Raw genomic sequence first — 23181 nt, 5'->3', positions numbered from 1 at the left:
CTCTGAATCTGAGGCAACATCTATGAGTGTGGTTGCAGGGAAATGTGCATATAGGGCTTTTCAGGCAGTAAACAAATGGAAAATGTTTTTCCATATATAGCTTACGTTGCTTGTTCATACCCCAGATCTAACACTAGGAAAGCTCATCTTCATAAATTGCTTTCTTGTGAAGGCAGGTATCATAGTGTTTTATACAGTGTTAGGCAAAAATTATCTCTAAGAATTGGGTCACTATGGTAACCACTTCTCATCGCAAAATCAAATAGCTGTTATGCCTGTAATTAAACAATATATTATTTCTACCAAAAATTATTCTGAATTATAATTCATTTTCTGTCATAAACTGGAATTATTTTTATTGCCCCCAAAGGCATCAGAATTTGATCTAATTCAGCAGTACAAAATTTCACAGAGAGGGACTGTATAGCCTGTCAGAATTCATGGTCAATGACTTCAATCTCTTAAATACTTAAAGAGACTCGACAAAATATCAGTAAAAATTTTTGGGGAAGGCAGAAGATAAACAAGATGTCCTGAAACTTGTGTTCCATTGCAGCTAGCCACACATCCTGAGCCCAGTGGTGCACAAGAGGGCCAGATTTGCTGCTGTACAGAGGGAGTGCAGGCCACAAATTGAGATTTTCCTTTGGCTTAAGCAGAAACTTTATTTTAAAACAAGCAAAAAAAAAAAATTGAAAAAGGAAGAAAATCTCTGAGCTTTTCTTCCTTAGGCACTTCTGCCTATCACTTCTGTTCTCAGGATCAAGGACATGCACAGAAACCTCAGCAGACTAGTGGAACACGGTCAACATCATTCACAGGTCAGTCACTGTGGCTGCCTTTAAAACCACAACATCAGTAACAGCAGCACAGTGCTCCACGTGGGCCCAATCAAGCCATTCCAAAGCTGGTTTCCAAATAAAGGGGAGCAAACCCAGCCTTGTGATTAGGTGAGCTGCACCAGCTCTGGTGGGAATTGTCCACAGGTGGCTTCAGGGAGGAGCAAAACCCCAGTGCTAATATGAACCACTTCCAAGGGAGTAGCAGTAGGGTGGTTTTATTTTCCTTGGCTTGGGGCTGTACTAGCTCAGGAGACTTTTAGCAGGACTTTTTGGTGCATGCACATGGGAGTTTTTCTGTTTGGTTTTTTTTTTGGTTTTTTTTTTCTTTGTGGGAGGGAAGGCTGCAGGATGGTTTGTTCTCTAGCTAACACACTATAGAGCAAATATACACCTATGTTCTATGTAAATATTAATAGAATTATTTGCCAGAATGTTTCTTTTTTTTATTTTTCTCTTTCTAAGAGGGAGGCAAAACAAACATTTATTTTTCTAAAACCTGTAAATTTTTGAGGCACTCTTTTCTCCATACAGTTGTGAATCCCTGTGGACTCTTGAGTGTTTTCTCCTGGAAGTGAATTTTCTGCTCAGTGGCTGCAGTTATTCCAGCAGGAAAGCATGGAAAGCCTTTTGGTGCCTAAAATAAGGAGTTTTCTCTTCCTGGTCTGGATGAGCAGTAATGCTAGCTTAATGAACCATGGTCTAATGTTTTTTTTTAATTCTTTTAGAGATGTTCTGACCACACATCCACTCCAATGGCTCTTAGTGGAATAAGATTTATGAATCATCGAGTTGCCCAAAGCCTTTTGGGAAGGGACCCTGTAAAAAAAACAGAGTTCCAATATGTCTGTGAAGCCTGAGCATTGTACCCAGGACGGTGGCAAGCCTGCCTGCAGTGGCAGAACCACTGCATATGTGTGGGTCTTGCACAGGGATGCTCCCAGCACTGACTACAGCCTCCTCATCACAAGTAGAGTGCTGCAGGCTTTCCAGGTAAACCTCTTGAGGGGTGAATGATTTCCTGAAGCATGGAGTAATAAACAGTTTAAGCTGCTGAAGCACATCTCACCCAAGTGCAGCTCAGAGGTGAGTTAGCTCGGGGATGCCGTGCCGGGGGCAGGGGAGGATGCTGCCAGTGGGAGCGCTCTGCAGACTCCTGCTGCGGTGCTTCCCCAGGCAGGGAGCCACCCTGGACGGGAGGGGCAGCAGCAGAGGAATGCCCTTAGGGAGAGGGGTTTTCCTGACCCTGCAGACTGCCCTGTCACTGCACAGGGAGAGGACTAAGTGAAAAGCAGCTCCTGTGGCAGAGGGACTGAACCTTCTGGCCTTGAGGCTTTTCTGTGGCTTTGCCCTAGGCATCCATCCCTTAACTCCACTGTGGAGCATCAGTATTTTGACCTTTCCTCTGCTGGCTTTTTCCAGAGCCTCCCTGCTGATTTCTCTGTTCTTCTTTGGCAGCTGAAGCTAATGGTCTTTTGCCCAAACCCCAGGCTGGTGGCTGCTTTTTTTGTCTTCTCTCTTCAGTTTTTGAAATATCCAGCAATTCTCCTTTTTTTCCAGAGCTGCTGCAAAAGAGTCACAGCTGAGCTGTGGTTCAAGCCATGAAAAAATATCCTGTGCCCACCCCCCACCCCAGCCCCCAGTGCAAGCAGGTTTTGCACTCATGGTGGGTTTAATGTCAAGCAGTGTCTATAAGTGGGATGTCATTTGCAGGGGCTGGATCTTTGCACTGCCATGAATTGTTAGCCTCCTCTGCCACCCTCATCTTTCTAGTTTCATGAAGGCAGTTGCTGGCATAGCCCTACCCTTAAATTCAAGAAACGAACTTGTCTGTGTTGACACTCAAGACTACACTTTTAGTTTTCAACAGAGGGTGTCTGCAGTGTGAAATCCTGCTCACCACCAAGGACATGCTTCATAGTCCCAGCCAGTGGGGACTACATCTCCTTCCTTGACGAGTTGCTCCATGAACAGTGGAGTGGAGATGTGCTGTGAGCAGCAGGAAAAAATGGTGTGTTAGTGCTGCACCCTTGAAACTGAAGAAAGGAGGCCTTCTTTCTTCACCTGGCTCTTCCTTTGAACTGACCTTCCCTTCCCAACTCTCCCAGCAACACTTGGGGTCAGAAACAGGAGACCATCAGAAGGAGTTTTGGGGGAGGGGACTCCTCTGCAGCACTGCAATTTCAGAGGCCCTTGTGCTGAACTCTGAGGAGCCCTTGGCAATGATAATTACTCAAGATTGCAGAGGCTATGCAATCAGAGCCATGCTAAGCTTGGAGGAGCCTACTTCAGTTTGAAGTACATTAGCCTGCTCAGTACTGGAGAGCAGAAACCAGCATGGTGCACCCTCAGGCCATGAAGCGAGAAACAAATCCTGCTGTTTGAGCTGGCTACCAGGATGAGGTGGCCCTTCATCTGTCTTCTCACACTGAATTAATTTCCTCATCCTCTGGAGAGAGCAGGGCAAGATGGTCCTTGCCCATGGGGTATCAGAAAGTTTGTGAGCAAATCTCCCTTCTTACTGCTCTCATAGAGCCAGGTGTAGAGGTGGTCAGCAAAAGACCAGCTGCACTGGCAATGCTGTGCCAGTCTTCAGGGGCAGTGGGGCCTTTCCTCCTCCTCTCTGCTGAGCACTCATCCTTTGGAGGATGAAAATACATTTTAGTCAGTTTTTTTCCTAAATGTTGGAGCATTCACATAAGGTTTTTCATTCTACAGTTTTTTAGCCATTGTATTATATATATAGGGGGAAAAAAATATCCTAAATCATATCTTTCAATGGCTACAGGAAACTACTTGCTGGTCTGGTTCCTATGTCTTGTAAGAAGGAAAATGTGTGCAACTGGGTTTTCCCCTCGTCACTGAAAAGGTGAGTTGTGTTACAGTTGTTACTGCTGGTTTGTGACTAAGCTTTGGGAAAAAAGCCTGGGAACTGCTGAACATGCTGAGACCCAAGGCCCTGACTCATTTGTTCATCCCACTTTATGAAATAATTTAATAGAAAATAATTTAAGAGTGGACTTAATTGTGCTGCTGAATTGGGACTTTGGAGTAAAGTCCCTGCTGGATTCAGCTCATCTTAAGCAGATATTTATTAGAGCTTAGGCAAAGCCACTGACATTTTCCTAAAAGTGTTTCATAAAAAATGCTGTTGGTAATAACTTGGACACCACCACAGAGGCATTTTGGGAAACAAGTGAGTACCAACCAGTGTTGTGCTGGATGAGTCATATGGGAAAGGGGGAAATTTGGCCGATTTTGCTATTCTTAAGGCAGTCAGCCATAATGATGTGAGTGGCAAACAGGAGAGCCAGGCAAAAGTCAGCTAAGGCAGAGTCCATGATAGCCTGCTATTCATTTTGGAGGAAAACTGGCAGTAAAAAGGATCTGGTCATCATTAAGCTCCAGCAGAGTTTATTCTAATTTTGTCAAGCTGACTCCTTAATTAAATGGTTGTTTTATGGGTAATTGGAGAAGTATTGCATGTGAAGTAGCAACAGGTAGAGGCTGGCATCCCAATTCATCTATTTTCTCTGAACTCTGAGAAAACATTTTCCACCTCTGAGAGTCTCTTCTCCCAAAATCTACAAATCCTTCCATGGGCAGACAAGATGAAAGTTGGGAGTGGAGTGGGAGGGAATCCCCTTGTTTCTGTCATAGCCACCTGCTGCTGTACCCCAGCTATAGAGGATAATTTTGCTTTTAGTTTCCAAACAGTGCCCAGGCATTTGTCTTTTCCTAAGGGACAACTTAATTCCTTTTGTGAACTCATTTTGGGTTACAATGTGATTATATTTCAGTGCCTCTTATTAATCCCATATTGAAAGCAAGTATAGTAAAGATGGGAGAAAAAGAACTACAGTTTGTTTTTCCTTTTTTGTTTTTTCTTTGAAGGTCTTTTTTTCCTTCTCCCCATTCTCTGGGTTTCAACCCAGTAGCCCCTCCATCTTGCAGTGCTCTTCTAAAAGAGCCACAGGACATGCACCAGGACACTTGGTGGAGCAGCAAGAGATGGGCTGGATTTTTGCATTGGACTGCTTTTCTTCCCTGTACATCCAGGGCAGAGGGTGAGGCCAGACACACCTCGGTGTTTGCTTCTAAGGCTGGGCTTGTGCTGTGGGTTTGTGATGCAAAGCTGTGCTGGGGCTGACTGCCAGCTCTTGTGCACTTCCAGCTCTTGTGAGCTGCAGCACCTCCTGCAGCACTCAGCCCCGTGCCAAGCTGTGCTCCCAGGGAGGCCTGAGGGCTCACACCCACCTTTAGTGAACACCTTCCCATCCAGGCTTTGGGTAACCTTGAGCAGCTTCAGGGCTTTGTGACTTTTGCAAAAAAAAAAAAAAAAAAATTGCCAATGGAGAGGGGATGTTGCTAGGTGCTGTCCCAGCAATACCCACTGTGTGGCAGAAATGGCTTTGCAAAAGGTCCTAAATCCTTCTGGGAGCATTCCATGCAAAGCATGAACCGAGTAGGAATGCAAAGTTCACCCAGCATCTGTCTTACCTTAAGAAATCCTTAGCACTCTAAGGACACTTGTATTACAGTATTATAGTACTTGTACCTTTTCAATTCATGAGTGAAAGCGATGTGGAGTATCATATGTGATAGTGTCTGAGAGCTGAATGACAGAGCTGTCAGCTGTGGGACACTGCAATGACAGCCCTTTAAAGTGCTGTCAGCTCTTGTCGGATACTTTTATCATAATGCTTATTTTAGCCTCAGGAAGACAAATCCATTGTGTCTTCCCTTTCTGGGGGTCTCCTCAAAATACTGCTATTTAGTAGTGGGATGTTTAACAAAATGGTTTTCTTGAAGTTGTCTGCACTGTAGGCAAGATCTCCTCCCTTCCCAGAGGTGGGAACCACACCAATGCCACAGCCAGGGGCTTTGAGCAGGGTTCCCAAGACACAGAGAACTCTTCCAGGCCTTGTGGCCCTTGCCCTTTCAATATCTGATGGATTCAAAAAGTTCAAATGATCTGCCTAACTCCAGTGCCGGCTCCTCTCCCACGGGAAGAGCCCAGCTCCCTCCCAGCTGGAGGAGGTTTGGTGCAGCATGGCAGTGCCACAGCAGAGCTTCCCCTAAACCCACCCACAACCATTAAGTCTCCATTACAGGACACTGAATTCACCCTGCAAATGAATGATAATATCTCCTGAGGAAAATAAACTAAAAGCGGGGGAAGGGGATTGGCACAACAAAAACAACCCTTCCCACTGCAATAGCACTTTCAATTAAGAACAAAAAGGAGCAGGAAGCTTTGAAGCTTGACTTTGGGCAGAAAGAAAAGGCCCTTTCTGAGAGCCCTGGGTTTCTGTAGGCACAGCACAGCGGCTGCTGTCTTCTTTTTACGTCAGAGCATTAATGCTGTTGTTTCGCCCCTGGTATCAACAGAGCTTGCCTGGTAGGTGGGTGGGGTATTGGGATTTATATTGTAGACAAATTCAGGAAAGCTTCAGTCTTTTTTTTTTTTTTTTTCCCCAACAAAGCTTTTGAAAGTCCACTGGGGACCCCTAATGTTCAGCTACTGCTGAAGCAAGCACTTCAAAGCCAGAGCTGCACAGCTTCTTTAGCCATCTATGGATTTGATCATTCTGGTAGGCTTTTATTACAGGCAATCACACTCCCTTCCCCCTACTAAAAGTCATCTTTCTGGGAAGGTCTGAGAGCGCCTCAAAATGTTTGGTAAAACAACACTTCTATAGTCAGAAAACATGCTAGCCAGATCAAACTGAGGTGGCCCTGGAGATGCTTTGGGAGGCAGAAACATTTTTGCCACCTGCATAGCAGGTAGGATCCCTCCCTGCCCTGAGCTGTGGCAGCAGACACACCTAACATGCCCAACAGAAATGGCTGCAGAAGAAAAGTGGGTAGAAGAAGTGGTTAAAGGGATTGTAAAGTGTAAAAGGGGTTGGGAGGAGTAATCCGGTGGGGATCTTAAGGATGTCAGTGACAGACTGTGTTAGCCCTCCATAAACTCCCGCTGCCTAGTCCCTATTCCCACACATCTCCCCACGGCTGCCTCATTTGCCCCCCCAAAACAATCTCACTGCCCACCTTCTATGGTCCATACCAAGCTGGGCAGCCTCCATGACCAAAACTTAGTCTTCCCACTGCCTTCAGCGAGGCCAGATGGGAATTGCTATTATCCTAGGGTTTGTCCTCGTGCTTCTGCTGGTGGGCCTAAACAGGACACACAAACACCTCCACAACAGCCAGGTTTAGGAGTTTTTCAGCCAGATTCCTGGGGTCAGCTTTTCTTTCTCTTACGACAGGCACATGTTTTCTCTCCTAGACTAACATTAATATAATTCTAATTTTCCCCCACAGCCAAAGGCAACAGAGTGGTCAGTTACTGGGAGAGCCACACCAAAAGCACTTGAAAGTCTGGGCAGAAAAATGTTAGAAAGGCAGCTGGAGTAAGTTACCTTCCTCTTTCATATCTCCATCTCCAATCCCAAGTAAATCAGAAAAAATCGTGCTTCCTAAGTGGTTTCTGACATAATGAAAGTCAATTAGAGTGATGCAAACAGAGCTTATAACTGCAGGTTTTCATCATTGACTCTGTGCTAAATATCTGCACTGTGTGGTTTGCAAGGAAGTAAGGGTGCATGGAGAGGAAAGGGGTTTTTAAAAGCACTTAAATTACCTCTAATTAGCAACACAACTGTAGTCAAAACATAATGTGAGGATAATAAATTGATATTTGCATAATGGAAAGACTACCAAACTGTACTTCAAATAAGATGAATTCGATTATAATTAAAGCTGTGTTTTGGGAAAGAAAATCTTTCTAATTGCCTGAGTACAGGCAGTGCCAAGGAGGAGAGGGCTGGCAGCAGCTGAGGAGCCAGTGCTGTGTGGGACAAGTGCCCCACAAGTGGAGCCATTCCCTGAGGGGGGACAGGGTGCCCACATCTGCCACAACAGCCATGGCAAGTCAGGTCTGGGAAGAAAAAGGGAAAAAAGTGGAGGAAGGGGAATGTGTGCACTCTCAGCCATCAAGTGCAAAATCATGAACTGAAAGAAAATGCAGGGCGAAATGGTATGGACAGCAACTAGGGTGGGACACCCCTGTGTTTCAGGGGGAGGTGTGTATGGCTAAAAATGCAAGCACTAATTCTGTAAATTGCAGGAAAACAGTGAACATCTTTTTCTGGTAAAATCTCGTACCACCTTGAGTTCCAATGCCTTCCCCCTGCTGCTGTTTGACAAGTGACTTTATTAAACCAACAATTGTTTTCATTCTGTTGAATCATATGCAAAGTTGTTTGCAATTGTACAGCTGTTGCTACTTTTTTTTAGTAAAGGGGGCCACCTGGATAGCACTGGATGACAGGTCACTCACCCATTGTACAAGACCATGTATACCAGTAAGGAAATTACTGCAGATATGTTGTATTCCAAAACAGCTTTTTTTTTTTTAAGAAAGCAAACAGAAGAATTACACCTTGTCACTGAAGTGAAGGCAGAATGAACCTTGAGGCTGACTTGTTGCCTGGTAGCTGCAGAATCTTGTGGTTGGTGCTAATGCCCATTTTGTTGTTGGCCAATGACATGGCTCAGGTGGGAAAATTGATCAGCATAAAAAACCTGCTCTCTCATTTTGGCTGGGGGACTGAAAAAGGTGAATTTTTAAGTCCTGTGTGACCATATTTTGATAGTGGGGGGTTGTATGGGGTGGTTTCTGTGAGAAGCTGCCAGAAGCTTCCCCTATGTCTGATGGAGCCAATGCCAGCTGGTCCCAAGGCACATGTGCTGCTGGCTAAGGCTGGCTAGTCGGGAATGAGAGAAATGCCTTTGTGATAATGTAATTAAGAAGGGGAAAAAAGTTATTGCACAGATGTAATTGTGGCCAAAGAAGAGCAGAATGCACCTCGTGAAAAGTGACCTACGTTGGAGCAGTCAGTGGAGAACCATCTCCTCTGGGAGGGACCCCACACTGGAGCAGGACTGCTCTCCCTGAGGTGGCAGCAGTGGCAGAAACAGCTGTGGTGCACTGACCATAACCCCCATTCCCCATCTTTCTGCACTGCTGGGAGGAGAGGAAGTAGAGCCAGGGAAGGAGGGAGGGATGAGGAGGAAGCTTGTTTTAAACTTTATCTTATTTTTTATTATTCTGCTTTGTTTTTTTAGTAATAGATTTAATTAATATCCCCAAGTTCAGTTTGTTTTGCCTGTGACAGTATTTGATGAGTGATGTCTCCCAGTCCTTAACTCATGAACATTTAGCTATATTTTCTCTCCCCAGTTCAATTGCAAAGGGGAAATGACAGAAGGGTTTTGATGGGTGTCTGGCATCCAGCCAGGGGCAATTCAGCAACTTGCTGTGAAATGCAATGACCCTGCTCACCAGGCCCTCAGTGTATTTGCTCCTCACATACCCAGGTGAGTACACTGAGCTTATGTCATATCTGGGCCACCAACAGCATCATCCTGGGCCCAGTGGCAATAGGAAGGGTGTGAAAGGTGCCTGAGTTTGGCCATCACTAGAAGTGTGCAGCAGGATATGGCTCTCTGCAGCCATGCCTGGATGCCCCTCTGACATTGGCTGCTGTGGTTAGGGAGGATGGAGTAAACAAGGAGGATGATTTTGGGGTAGAGGAGTGGCAGCACACACTCGTTCTGGGTTACAGTGGGGTTTTGGAGACAGCTTCTCATGTTACTCGCCCATTGGGTGCTGTTTTGAGGACACAAAGACAAGGTTTTCCTGCTCACAGGCACAGAAAGGAGGGTGCCACAGGCCTGGAAAGGATGCCTGGTGCACTTAATTGGTGCACCTCTCTGAGATGTAAAGCACAGGTCTGGTTTCTAAATCAGGAGCTGCTGCTCATGTATGTTTACTCCATGAGAAAAAAAGGGCAGGGTATGAGATGTGATGCAGCACAATCTCACACCAAGGGAAATATTCCCCTGCCTTCAAAGGGTGCTGGCTCAGGGCATGGACCACAGAGACCATGGAAATAAGCTCCTTTTTGAGTTGGCAAATGGTGTCTTGCTTTTCTGTTTGAGGAGTAGGAAACAGAGAAACTCACCTGGAGCTCTGCTCTGCTGTGCAGTCTGTGGTACCAGATTTAATAAAGGGCTGTGTGGGAGGGAGCACAGAAGGGAAGGAGAAGGGAGAGGAGTGTGGGGAGCAGGCAGCTGCAGTGCACCAGAGAGCACTGCTGTGCAGCATGCTGACAGGGACGAGCTGGGGGAGGCAGGACAGCCAGGCCACAGCTCTCCTCTCTCTCCTCTCTGGATATCTGGAGCAGGATAGAGAGCTGGCCCTGAGGAGCCCAGCCTGGGGACAGCCAGGTGGAGAAGAGGCAAAGCCCAGCCATCCCTTCCTTAATGTGTGGCCACCACACAGCCTCCACCAGTCTCCAGTGTGCTGGCATGCTGTGCCTGCAGGATGTCCCCCAGGATCACCTAGATCACCTGGGGTGGCCAGGATCACCTAGAAAGATACTGAGGCTGACATCCAAGAGGGGACAGGAAAACCTGGATAAAATCCTTCATGCCTTTGCCTATGAGACATGGCACAATAGCAATTCCCAGAAACCAAAGCTTGGACGCCACCATGGACCTGCTGTCCCATTTGTTCCCTCGGAGGCAGCCCCTTGTTTTCAGGCTCACCTGAGAACAAGTGTGGCCTCATGCACCCAGGGGGACTGCAGGACCTTGTGTCATGCAACAAGTGAGCTGAATAATCATGGTAGGAAGAAGGGAAACATTGCACACCAACAAAGCCCTGGGAAACAATTTTATTGCTAGCCAAACTCTGCAGGTCTTTGTTTAGTGAGTGCACTTCCCGTGAAATGCAATTGCTCACTGTGGTTTTAAACTGCGACCACCCTGAAAATGAAGGCAGTTTCCATTAAATTGAATTACTTTTCCCCAGAACTGGCATGACAATGGTAATGTTGATAAGGAACAATAGCTGTTAAGTGAGAGCATAATTTATATTTTCTATTAAATCACTGTCATTTCCAGTACAAATGGATCATATGTGTATGTCATGCTGATTTACAGTGATAAAACCTTAGCTGTGATCAGTTATCACAATGCCTAAGCAGAGCATGAAAGGTGTCACAAACACGCAAGCAATGCTGCACCAAGCCCAGATCAATATTTGGATCTAACTTAGCATTAGCAGATGAGTTGGTTGCAACAGTGATGGGAGTTTTTTAAAAAATATTCATATGTTTGTCATCAGCATGACTTTAAAGGCTATTGATCTCCTCCACCTCACCTTTCCAGTGGTCTTCAGAAGGGGCAAGCCAGGAAGCAAATGGAGAATGAGCAGCAGCACATGACTGCTATAGGCCTGACCATGGAGATGCAGCACAAAGCGATGTAATGTGCAGTGAATTACTCAAATTCCTGAAGACTAGACACTCAGCAGGGTAGCTGAGTGCAGAAGAAGGCAAGGTTGGATGAGCACTGGTGTTGCAGCAGTCACTCAAGGAAGGTTTCTGCTTTTAAAGATGTTTTCCAAAAGTTGCTGAGCTTCTAGGACCCCATGGGCTGCTGCCACGCTGAGGAGCTTCTCCACTTCCCTGAAGGACATGAAAGATTCCTCAAGAAAATATAGGAGCAAGTCCTAAATTCATTCCTAGCTAAATTTTAACTACACAGGCTTTTTTAGAAGGAACACAGCTACTGGATATGAAAACATCTGTAAAGTTAACTCTTCCCCTATTCAGAAAATTATCTGATTTTCCTTCTGCTTTTTCCTGTGGTCTGAGCACATATGTTCTAGGTTTAGTGATTTTCTCATCTTAATTGAAGGAGAAATGGTTTTGGAGATCTTAAAATACCACCCAATATGTGAGTCTGATCATGCAATATGCAGTGGAGACTCAAACAAAATGCACTGGCTTCAAATCACAAGGTTTGTCTAAACAATGCTTTTTTTAGCTTCATTTAGTGTACAACTGCTCTATCCAACCTCAGTTTTAATTTTCAGGCCTGAAGCAAATGAAAACAATCTAAATGAAACAATTACAGGAAACAATAAATGAAATCAAAAAAGAGCTGGGTTTCACTGTGATGGGATCAGTTTCCTCAGCTTCACTTAGCCCTAGGACAAGTTGCCTTGTGACTGTACGAAGCACAAGGTGAGTTTTCTCAGTCTGTGGGCCTTGCTGGGAACACTGGCATGCAAAATGCACTTGCACATCAGGGAGAGAAGCTCATCCCAGGCAGTTCCAACCCAACCCCCAGGCAGTCAACAGGAAAGCTTCTCATTGACCCCACTGCATGGAAGGAGAGTGAAAAGGGAACTCCCTTACAAGAGAAAGACAGGTCTTTATAGCAGAAAATCCACATGTCACTTCAATAGCTCTTTCTATACCAGTAGGTCTTGTCCCTTGCCTTCATTGGGAAATCATAATGGAAAAACATATGCAATCAGACCATGGCCATTTTAGGTACTGTGAGACCCAAGTTTTAAAATGTCATTATTTCCATTTCCCTGCTGCAGGTAGGGCTGCATTACTGACAATACAAAAAGAGGGCATCAGAAATGCTGGCGTGGCTTTGTGCATGGAGTACCTACAGCACCAGGTTTGCCCCCCTCCCCAGGAGGAGCTGAGAATGAAGCTGTAGTAGAAGGAAGAGGATCATCTCAGGTTACCCTTCTTCAAGTGCCACGGTCATGTTTCGGAGTGTCCCCAGCGCCAGGTTGAAGGAGGAGTGGGGATGGCCCTGCCCCGCAGCCTGCCTACGGCCAGGAGGAGACAAGCACAGAAAATGGTAAGAGAAGTACAGGGGAAGAAAACTGGAGTTTGAATGTTTTCAAGCAAGGTAAGAGTTGGTTTTGGCTGAGTCACTTTTCTCCCGAGCAGCTGGTACAGTGCTGTGCTCTGGATTCAGTATGAGAATAATGCTGGTAACACACTGATACTTCAGCTGCTGCTGAGCAGTGCTTACCCTAAATCCAGATTCTTTCAGTTTCCCATGCTCTGGCAGTGAGCAGGTGCACAAGAAGCAGGGAGGGAGCACAGCCAGGACAGCAAACCTGAATGTGCCAAGGGCAATTCCGTCCCATGGAGCACCATGGTCAGTGTATGAACTGGGGGCTGGTCAGGAGCTGCTGACTGCTCGTCAGGGACAGGCTGCGCACGGGTCAGTGTGGTGAGCAATTGTGTTGTGCATCACTTCTGTTTCTTGGGGTTTATTCCTCTCTTTTGTTACTATTGTTATATTTTACTTTATTTCAATTATCACGCTGCTATTATCTCAACCCACGGATTTTACGTTTTATTAATTCTCCTCCCACAGGAATGGGAGATGAGAGGAGAAACCAGTGAGCAGCTGCACGGTACTTAGTTGCTAGCTGAGATTAACGCAGGACAGAGCAAATAAGGGAAAAGTTATGTATAATTCACTTTTTGATATGTGACTCCTCTGAAATTTCAGGCCTTGATTTCGGAAACATCTTTCTTTAGAAAAGCATGAAGGCTTCAGCATTTCTGTTGGTATGGACATCTGTAATGATTTCTCCTTGATTTACATCTCCTGCTGTCACAGGCATAGTTATTTCAACCCTAAAAGTCCTGCAGCTTGATGCTGTTCTATGCCTTGGGCAGGCAGAGATACTGTCCAACATGCCTACCTCTCTCCCCTTGCTTTTTGGGTAGCACAGTAAATTTCCCTGTCCTCAATCCTTCCCATTTCTCACCAAGAATGGTAGGATTTCAGGGGACACAGCCCAGGCTCCCACCACAGGTGTAACCACTATGGGTACCACAGCAAATGCACACACAGGCATGGCTGTGTCACTCTTGTGGGCAGAAGCCTCTTGGGAGGGTGTGCTGAGAGCAGGAAAATAATACACTGCTGTAACTTGATTTCCCATTGCCTCAGCAGCTCCTGGCTGACTCCCTTCCTGCACGTGTGCATTCTTCCTGCTGCCCACCTGCAGCTCAAACCTCCCCAAAAAGCCATACAGCAGCACCAGCATCCCTCTGCACTCCCACTTCCAAGATACTTCCTTTCTTCCCACTGATTAAAAACAAGAGCAGTAGCAGGTGGGAAAAGTGGAGCAAAGCATAGTGCAACCCACAGTGAGAAGCCAGGAGCTGCCACTGTCCCTGCTGCCACCTATGAACCTCCTTCCCACCAGCACAGAACAGCTCAGTGCAGATTTCCCCCCAAAGCACTGCCAGCTTTTTCTTCCTCCCATACCACAAGTAGCCTTCCCCCAGAAGAAGCCAATTTCCCATGACAGGAATTGCTTGGGGGATTTTTGAGCCTCACCTGAACCAGTGCATGGCCATGTCCTCATTTTTTTCCACTCCAGCTCCTGGGTGTGAGACAAGGTAGCAAAGTCACACACAGGTTATAAGATACAGTGTCCAAAATCCAGCAGGGTGTTGGTGCCACAAAGCCACGTTTGTTTAAGCATGCACACTCTGACAGCAAATTAGCCACAGATTGGAGAAACATTACCTTGCAAATACCTCTGTCCCAGGATGTGCTGGGCATTGGGGTACCCCAGGCGAGCATACACATGAGCCACGTGGAAATGGAAATCCTCGTAGCACAGCAGGATGTAGAGCAGGAGGAGGCCAGCTGTGATTACAGCTGCCAGCTGTAAAAGAGAGGAACAGTCATGATGCAAGGAAGAAACTAAGCTGAGGGATAGCTACAGCAAATATTTCATCTGAACTCTGAAGCCTCCCAAAGCTATTCCCCACAGAGAAATGGAAGGAAAGGCCCACACAACCACAGAAAATCAAAGTCACCTTTGATAGAGAGCTGGTTCCAGAACTTCCACTGAAGCTGGCAGGAAAGGCCCTGCTGAATTCAGTGAGCAGTGTATGAGCTCCCAAGCTAATTTCCCCTTTAAGCTCTGCTACAGCAAAGGAAAGTACAATCATTTAATTTTCTAGTGGTCCTCTTGAAGTAAAGGGGAAAAAATAAACCCTAAGGTGCCATCAGGCTTTTAGAAACAATTCATCAAAGATACTTACCAGAAGGAGCCTCATTCTCCAGGCACCTGGGGTCTTGTGGCCCACCACTGCCCACATAATTGTCATACAGATGTGAACACTCACATAACCACAAAATGGGTCAGGCTGGAAGGGACCACAGTGGCTCATCTGGTCCAACCTCCCTGCTCAAGCAGGGTCATCCTAGAGCACATGGCACAGGATTTCATCCAGACAGTTCTTGGATATTTCCAGGGAGGAAGACTCCACACCCTCTCTGGGCAATCTGTTCCAGTGCTGTCACCTGCACGGTAAAGTTCTTCCTTGTGTTCAGGTGGGAGTTCCTGTGCACCAGTTTGTGCCCACTGCCTTATGGCCTATTGCTTGGCACCAGTGACCCTCCTCTTGACATCCTTCCTTCAGATACTTATAAATGTTGATGACTTCCCCTCTCAGTTGTCTCTTCTTGAGGCTGAACAGGCCCTACTCCCTCAGCCTGTCATCCTCCCTTAATCATCTTCATTGCCCTGCACTGGACCTGCTCCAGGAGCTCCATGTCTCATTCCCTTTGAACATCCACTGCTCATAAGCCCTTTCATTCTGTGTTAGAGCAAGGACATGCCTACATCTGACAGGAGAATAACCTTGAGTCTGAAACTCTTCTTGCATCCAAGGTATAAATCAGTGAAAAGTCTGATGAACTGCACTAGCAGGGAAAAAATATGAGAAACTAGAATAAGACTGCTTGCTTTTTTTGCCAAATTGGATTTTCTTTGTTCAGTGAGCTAGCTATTAGCTTCCAGTGAGAGGAGCTGGCAACTTATGCATCCACAACTTGGCAGAGTCAGATGTTCCTGGCTGGGGGAAGAAGAACATACTTAGGAAAAGGCTGTAGGAGGCCCACGTGGAGCCTCCTGCCTGCACTGGTTACCAGAAGCCCTTTGCCTCCCTGGAGGGGAATGCAGCATGTCTCACCAGTGGTGCCAGCCCTGCAGAAGGTAAAATCCTTCCCTACTACTGGGGAAGATGGACCAGGCACAGCCCTGAGTGGAAGAGACATGGCTTTTTGAAAACATCAAGGGGGTGAGTGCTGATCAGTCTCTCTGCGCTGCTCTGTGCTGAAAGAAACCATGTTGATGGTGTGGGATCTGCAGGAGGTGGTGGTATCCACTAATACCTCATCCTTCAGCTCTGTAGCTTTGGTGAAACAGTGATGGACTCTTGGAGCTGATGTTCATGGGGACATGCTGAAGTGCTGCAGGTGCTCTGCATGTCACTGTCCCTCCCTTGTGTGTGAGGAAGCAGAGCAGACACAAGCAGCCCTTTTTAACAGCCAAGTCAGAATCAAGCCCCAAGCTCTGTCCATTTGACCACAGGTGTTGCAGAATAAGCTCACTTTTTAATCTGGGCAAAATCTCTTGCTTCAGTTACTTGTGCATAGTGGCTACACCATGTATGTGCATTGTCATGATGTCACGTTCAGAATGAGCCAAGGGGACAAGAAGCAGCTGCAAAGGATGATGAGACAGAGGTGCTTTAATAGTCAGGGGCTCTTCTGGCCACCATGGATGGTTTGATGCAACTGACGCAGACATGTGCAAAAACCAACTCTCCTTCACTTTTTTGGGGGGCCAGGAGGAGAGGGTGTAGTGCTCAAGATATATACAGACCACTGCACAGCAAAATGATGCATTTAGATCCTAATCTGCTGCTCAGTTGTCTTTAAAGCTTGAGCACAGAGATTATGGGGGTCTGCAATTCCCTGCTGTTTCATGGGGGCTCCTGCACTCCCACACATCACTATCAGCTGCAGGGATTGCTGGAGGCAGCAGATTGCCAAGAGCTTGTTATCTCCTAATTGGGACCCAGGTCCTGGTTTGGGCCCATCTCTAATTGGGATTAGTGAATGCTGAGGATTAAATTAGCCTAGTTAGCTAATTAGGCTAAATGATAAAATAGGTAAGCAATAATGACATGCAAAAGCCCCAACATTTGATTTTCTGACTGATAAGTTTAGAGATGTAGGAAACTTGGACACACACACACACATTCCCCCATTCAGCCTGTGATGCTGTTCTGAAAGTGCTGATGGGTATGTAAATCCCTGTAAGCCAGTGGCAAGTCCAAGAGGAAATGCAAGTCATAGGTCAAACTGGTTATTGAAAGCTTTTGATCTTATTTAAGAGGAGGAAATTATACTCCTGGCAAAAAGTGCTTCTTGCTGGAGATGTAGCTGATGCTAAAGGTCCAGCTCAGGCAAAGCTGAGTACAGATCTATGATGAAGGGTAGGACAGTGTTCCTGAGGCAGTGCAAAAGCTGATGAGTAAGATCCTGGCTTCATACAGTGGCTGTGGGCTGTTACTGTGCTGGTTTGTCACTGTTGCAGTGGCTGGAACGCCTCAGGGAATGTTTCATGTGGCTGCAGGAAACAGAGTGCACCAAACTGCAAAGAGGCAGTGGCAGTGCTTTTATAGATGCAGATCTGTAATCTGCAAGGTGCTCACAGCTGCCATGTGTCCTTTGTGCTCCATGATAGGTTGCCTCAAGCCTCAGGAAAGGAGCAGAAAATGTAGCATTTTGGAGGAGCTGTTCCTATTGCAAGTTTGGAACATCCAATACAGGTAACAGCAAACAAATAACCATGAAGGTGAAAGGGGAAAGGATATGGTCAGAAGCAAGGTCACAGAGGAAATCTCTGTGACCATGCACCAGTGCCATGGGGATACATCCTGGCATATATGCTCTCTGTGGGACACCACCTTTCCACAACCATGTCCATAGTGATCAGCCATGCCCTGCTGGCAGCCTCCACCCTCGCTACTGCAGAGATGCTGTGCCTGGCTCCTCTGAGGCAGCTGGTGCTGGAACCTCTGCATGTTCACTTTTTGTCCCAAGATGTTTTTTGAGGGGAGGCCTTCAGCTTTTTGCAGTTGCGTAGGCACTGACATGTATGGCAAGTTCACATTTCACAGGGAGTTCCATTAGAAATCGATTGCTGAGCATCCCTAATCTGATTTGCTCGATTGTTTATTTGGGAGGTTTTGTATTTGTGTGGGAGTTTTTTTCTATTTTCTTTTCCTAAACAGTGAGAAGAAAGGAGGCCTATGCATGACAAAAGGCAGGTGCACAAATTGCTGGAGTGCACTGATCCCAGCTCCAGAAGATGGTACCACAGCTGTTGCTTGGCTGCCCACCATTTGAAAATGCATCTACAAGCATCTACATCTAGTCCTGTACAAGCAGAGACATTAGCAAAAATGTCCTCCACTGTGGTTACATCTGAATTCAGGTAAATATTGTGCTATTTTAAGTGTCTCCAAGACTAAGAGAGGAGGGAAACACAGCTGCTGGTGGATAGGGGGTTGCTTTGAAGTAAGGTCTGCCTGGAGAAGGGATGAAGGAAGGAGATGCAAGTCCCCTCGGCTTCTTCCTTTTTCAGCCCTTTGCCCTCACAGCCAGCAGCAGGGACTACAGGCACCAAGAGCTCCTCAGGGACCCCAGCTGGGCAACAAATATTAGTCTACTTCAAATGGGGAGCCTGCTGCATTGCACGCAGAGCTGTGAAGTAGATCACTGCTGTGAAACAACCTTTGTAGTCTTGAGTGTCACCTCTCAGTTGCTCATCACACCCTTTTCTGTGGTGACTCATCAGAAACTACTTTGCATGCTTGGAACCCTGCATCCTTAGGGCAGCTCTAAAGCATGGGGAAACCCAATGCTGTTGTTAGGGCTCTGCTGGGGAAGCAGGCAGTGAGGGAGACAAATGAGGCTGTGCATATGTATTTATGCAACCCAGTTCCTATATACCACCCACGTGCCAAAGCCAGGTGAACAGGACCAAAATGATGACTGAGAGGAATGCCTAAAAATCCCACCCATAATCACTGCACGTGAAGATGCCATATTACTGTGTGCTAGCAAAAGCCTCTGCTCCCCAAGCTGAGAAAGGCATTGCAAGCCTTGCACTTTGGAGGGGCAGCTGTGAGCAAGCAGCTCCTGTGGCTCTGACCCACTCTGGCACCAGCGGCTTTCAGAGGCAGGGTGTGACATAACACCTGCTGCCAGCACTCCCATCCTGAGCCCAGCCCCACACTTACCTCCCAGCTGCTCCATGCCGAGCTCGGGGGCTGGGGGTTCCCACCTCCCAGGGGAGGATTTGCCCCCCAGGTATCAGCTCTGCCCCTTCCCTGCCGTCGCCACCGCGCTGCAGCCTTCGTGTCCCCCATCTCTCCCTGCCGCAGCAAGTCCGAGCACCTCTTTTAAGCTGCTCTCTGTCTCTCAGCAGGCACCACCACTGCCCTGCCATAACTCTTATCCATCACCAGCCCTTGGTTTTGTTCCTGATTTACAGCAGCAGTAGCCCAGCTGCTTCACTAAGATAACAGGGATGGATACACATCCCCTTGAAGAGTCACAGAAAAGAAGCCCCTGACAAAAGCCTTTCAAAGCACCAATGTTTAACTCTCCCTGTGCTGAGTATTTCTCTTCTTTCAGACTGCTCCCAGGTGTTGCAAGGCCTTATCAGTAATTTGTTACATTTGACAAACTTGTTTACATTTTTTTCTGCTTTTTACATGCATGGATGTAGGACAAATGCAAGACCATGCAGGCCCAGGCTGAGGTGAGAAAATTAGAAAAGATGCAATGATGTACAATCAAAAGTTGTCAGAACACACAATGCCCCCCCTCTAAATTTGACAGGATGGGAGGGGTTTTTTAAGCTAGAAAAGAGCTCACTTGTTAAAGTCAATCATTTTATAGCTGTGCAATTACGCCTCTATTCATCTGCAGTAACTTCACCCAGTGAATTCCACATGCTAAATTCTGTTTTGCTTTCACAACTAAGAAAAAAAACCCTTTTTAACACAAGATCTCTAAAGCATTTTATCTTTCCTGCTCTGAAGACTTAGCAGAGGATCTTAACCAGATGGCAGCCAGGCAAGGTCCATCTCGAGTGAAATGCTGACCTTGCCTGGTGTCCTGACCACAAAAAATAAAATGTTTTTCTTTCCAATTTTCCAGGAAGATAAGTGCTGTGCTTTGGTTTTAATGGCCCCACCCCCAGAGAACAAGGATACCACTTTGGTGATGATGACTCAGCCTAAAAAGCCTTAGTGAAGAAGAAACCCTTTATATTTTCCTATTTTATTTCTTATGTTATGCTGCCACCATTGGGACAATTTCATTTGGTCAGTAACAGCCCCTTTACAGTTGAAGAGATTCATCTTTATAGCCCTGGCCAAAGTGTGACTCATTTTCACAGTATATCAAATTTAATTGGGCAGTAATAGTCATACTGCAAGATCAAATGCTTCCAAGTACAAATGTCTGCATTAAGGAGACTTGGAAATTTCCAAAACAAGTCCATAACAAAAGGCCCTTCACTGCAGCAAACAGTAAAGAAGAGATGAAACAAGGTGAGGAGTCTACTTACCTACTTGCCTTTTTTTTCTTATTTAGGGGCAATTTAAAGATAAATGAAAAAGAAAAAAAATACAGCAAAGCCAGCCTCTCTGGGAGTTACTTTTCTTGGGAATGAGATGTCCTTAGCTATAATCCCAAATTTTGGCAGAAGTGAACTCCTGAGTTAATCTTGTTGTTGTTTGTAAAGGTGTGTCAGTAACAATTTTTTTCCCCTTTGACCTATGACCCTTCCCCTTTGATCCTTGACCCTTACATTTTACCCCTTATCCTTGGCCCCCAGCTTTTGACCCCTGGCTCTGCAGTGTCCTGTGACCCCAAACCCTGGTGTGTAACCTCAGCCCCCATCCCCTGCCTGTCACTGCAGCCTGTAGGTGCCATCCCTACCTTTGTGGGGTGCTCCTGTCCTCCTGTGAGGGTTCTGGTGTTAGCCTGGTGTTATGATTGTTCCTGCTGCTGCTGCCATGAGGGCAAAAATGGCATCCTTAGGGCAGTGCCACTTTCTACTGCTGTTTTTTAATTTTAAACTAGAGAGAAAAATTACAGTCTGGTTTAAACACAGAAGAGCAGAGGAGACTAGGTCTTGGCAATAAAAGCAGATCAAATGCAGAAAGGTTTGAAATACACCCAAAAAACATGATTAAAACCAAATAAGGTTAGATGTTGGTGCCAAAACATAGATATGTTTTATTTAATAAAGAGGGAGGAAGGAAAGGAGAGAGTGACAGGGGTTAGGTGGAAAGGTATCACCCTTCTGGGGGTCCTGACAACATCTTGTTTCTCCACCCAATCTGGTCTTCTTGGTGGTGAGGGTGCCCCACCACTAGGGCCACACTGAAAAGTCCAGAATCCAGTTTTGTGCTGACACCTTGACTCACTCTGTGAAACTGGTAAGTTCTCAGTAGAAGACAGGCCCTGGACCTTGCAGTTCTTTGTTGCAGATGACTAAAAATGAGAACGTGTTATTATTAATTTTGTGCTATTCAGTGAGGCCTAGGCTGTCTGTGTCACAAGTTAGGTGTGGTACAGGATCTCATTCCAGTTGTGATCTTCAGTTACTTCTGTACAGAACCCAACTTACACCATGAGGAAGAAATGATAGCTGTGGTAGCTGCCTCCTACCACCTAAGAAGAGCTGGATCCTTTCTACTTGCAATGACTTCGGCAAGGAAAGAGTTAAGCCCCCCAGTGAATTTTCTCTCCACACTTCCAAAAGGCAGGTGGCATTTCTTTTTTCCCTGCATTTTCACAGAAAGTTGTGTAGAACCATTTCCAGCTCCTGCAAGAGAGCATTTTGTTTGAAACATGAAAAAAGCCATCTTCAGGAAAATGCCATTTTCTTCCTTTTTTTTTTTTTCATGTTTTCCACGTTGCTTTCTTAGGCAAAGAAACTGGTATAACGAATTTTCTAGAGCTGGCAAAAGCCTATTTGATTACAATGCCCTCGGGACATAGGTATCACAAGGCAAATTAGATTCATCCAGAGCTCCCCAACTTGAACACAATTGGAGTAAGTGCTTGCAAATGACTTCGTAGCCAACACAAAATACCATGTAAATACAGCTTCAATTGCTATATTGAACAGAGCTCAGCTAGGAGGAAGGGGGAGGACCAAAGCGAACAGCAAAAAAGAGTGTTGAGGGGTAAGTTTTTGTGTAAGACAGTGGGAAGGAAGAGGTCAAGGAGTTCTGGCTGTCACCATCTCTGACAGACTCATTTCACCTTGCCGAACTAGCTGTAGTTCCCTTTCAGAGCTGGCTAAACAAAAACAAGATAAAAATCGATACAGACTAGTCATTGTGACACTATTAATAGCAAATACAAGGGTGTACCATGAACAACTGTGTGGATATAGGGGTTGTTCAAGTCTTTCTGAAATCAGTATGCAAGTGTTATCTGCACAACTATTGCAGAGACTTGTATTTTGTTACAAGTATAGAAATTCATCAGAAAATAAACCCTCCTGCTTTCCAGTTGGTCCTCAGAGGGTCTGGGTGCAGCTAGGTATATACATTTTTTATTACAACCAATTCAGCACTCTAAGTTCAGTTGCATTCAGCAAGATCCCAGAGGAACCAATACTGTGGGTCTCATTCACAATCAGAAATTCAGAAATAGTGCAGCTTACCAATGAGACACTGTAAGTCTGGTTGGGTTCAGAAGAACTTGCATGAACACAGACTTACCAAAAGTGCAGTTTATTGGAACAACAGATTGTAGATTCTTACAGATTGGCAGTGATGGATTCACTAGATGTGCAAAATATAAATATATAGTAGTATGTACAAGTGTTTCCAGGTATGCTCTAGAGGTGCAAATCTTACCAAAGAGGGATCCCAGCTTTGGGGAAGGAGAGAGGAGTAAACCCTTTGACTTGTCTGCAAAGTGGTATTCTTAAACTCTGCCACAGAGGATTTCAAATACCAAATCACATTTTTTTGGAGAAGCAGAAGTGAGAATGTAGTCAAATATTCTGTTAGCTGCTGTCACAAAGGGGAGGGGTAGATGCTTTATACCTAAATGAGGAATACTGAGAATTACAAAAAGAGAGATCACAAAGGCTGTATGTCTTGGGCAAGGGCAGAACAGGACTGTGATACCTGAGGACTGTGACACCTCCCTCTTCCAGGTGGATTGCAGCGATGAGAATCACCTACAACCCATAGATAAAATAACCTATCACCCCTAGGGCAGGTCACCATGCCCTCTCGCCACATATCTCACACCACATCTCATTCCTACAAAGTGTGAAGCTGTTTAGAGATAACAGACTAATAGATATATCTGTTAAGCTGAACAATTGAATCCATTCATCACTACAAACAATGCAGCAGTGCAGCCACAGAGGGTGGGATTTTCCTGAACCAAATACAGCAGCCAGCAGGGAGACCCAGCAGAGCAGAACCCTGTTATTTGATAGAGATCCTGGAAAAGGGAACATGGGAAGCCCTCTGCAAAGGGAAAGAATCCTGGGGGCAAATACAAGTCATACGGGAATTCA

General features: G+C 45.9%; 1 protein-coding gene and 1 long non-coding RNA gene across 6 annotated transcripts; one reads left to right on the top strand and one right to left on the bottom strand.

Annotated features, from left to right (window-relative positions):
* Positions 1–440: 440 nt before the first annotated feature.
* On the top strand, positions 441–23181 carry LOC135298909 (uncharacterized). 3 transcript variants are annotated; one of them, XR_010360966.1, is made up of 10 exons: positions 441–1114; positions 1374–1472; positions 1568–1925; positions 3628–3708; positions 7167–7255; positions 8265–8463; positions 9088–9224; positions 11082–11941; positions 12307–12578; positions 17846–23181. It is a non-coding gene; the product is annotated as an uncharacterized LOC135298909 (long non-coding RNA). The 3 variants fall into 3 exon arrangements; XR_010360965.1 differs by having other exon boundaries at positions 441–1832; XR_010360964.1 differs by lacking the exon at positions 8265–8463 and having other exon boundaries at positions 441–1925.
* On the bottom strand, positions 11242–18985 carry LOC135298905 (sel1-repeat-containing protein YbeT-like). 3 transcript variants are annotated; one of them, XM_064417061.1, is made up of 5 exons: positions 18857–18985; positions 14277–14418; positions 14085–14130; positions 12460–12546; positions 11242–11380 (listed from the first exon to the last, which is right to left on the bottom strand). In XM_064417061.1, exons 1-5 carry the CDS (start codon positions 18983–18985, stop codon positions 11284–11286), a joined length of 501 nt encoding a protein of 166 aa, XP_064273131.1. In that variant the 3' UTR covers positions 11242–11283. The 3 variants fall into 3 exon arrangements, with proteins under 3 accessions (XP_064273131.1, XP_064273132.1, XP_064273133.1); XM_064417062.1 differs by lacking the exon at positions 18857–18985 and adding an exon at positions 14801–17851; XM_064417063.1 differs by lacking the exon at positions 18857–18985 and adding an exon at positions 17264–17851.

This window comes from Passer domesticus, chromosome 4 (genome assembly GCF_036417665.1).
Source record: "Passer domesticus isolate bPasDom1 chromosome 4, bPasDom1.hap1, whole genome shotgun sequence".
Taxonomy (NCBI): Eukaryota; Metazoa; Chordata; class Aves; order Passeriformes; family Passeridae; genus Passer; species Passer domesticus.
The sequence above is the reverse complement of the archived record's forward strand: the minus strand, read 5'-3'. Positions and strand labels throughout refer to the sequence as shown.

Excerpts from the sequence above, each read along its gene's own strand:
- LOC135298905 (XM_064417061.1), bottom strand. The coding sequence starts at position 18,985 with ATGGGGGACACGAAGGCTGCAGCGCGGTGGCGACGGCAGGGAAGGGGC. Across the intron at positions 14,131-14,276 it reads GGGACAGAGGTATTTGCAAG|GAGCTGGAGTGGAAAAAAAT; the intron begins GTAATGTTTCTC and ends TCTCACACCCAG. Across the intron at positions 11,381-12,459 it reads ACCGTGGCACTTGAAGAAGG|GGAAGTGGAGAAGCTCCTCA; the intron begins GTAACCTGAGAT and ends CATGTCCTTCAG.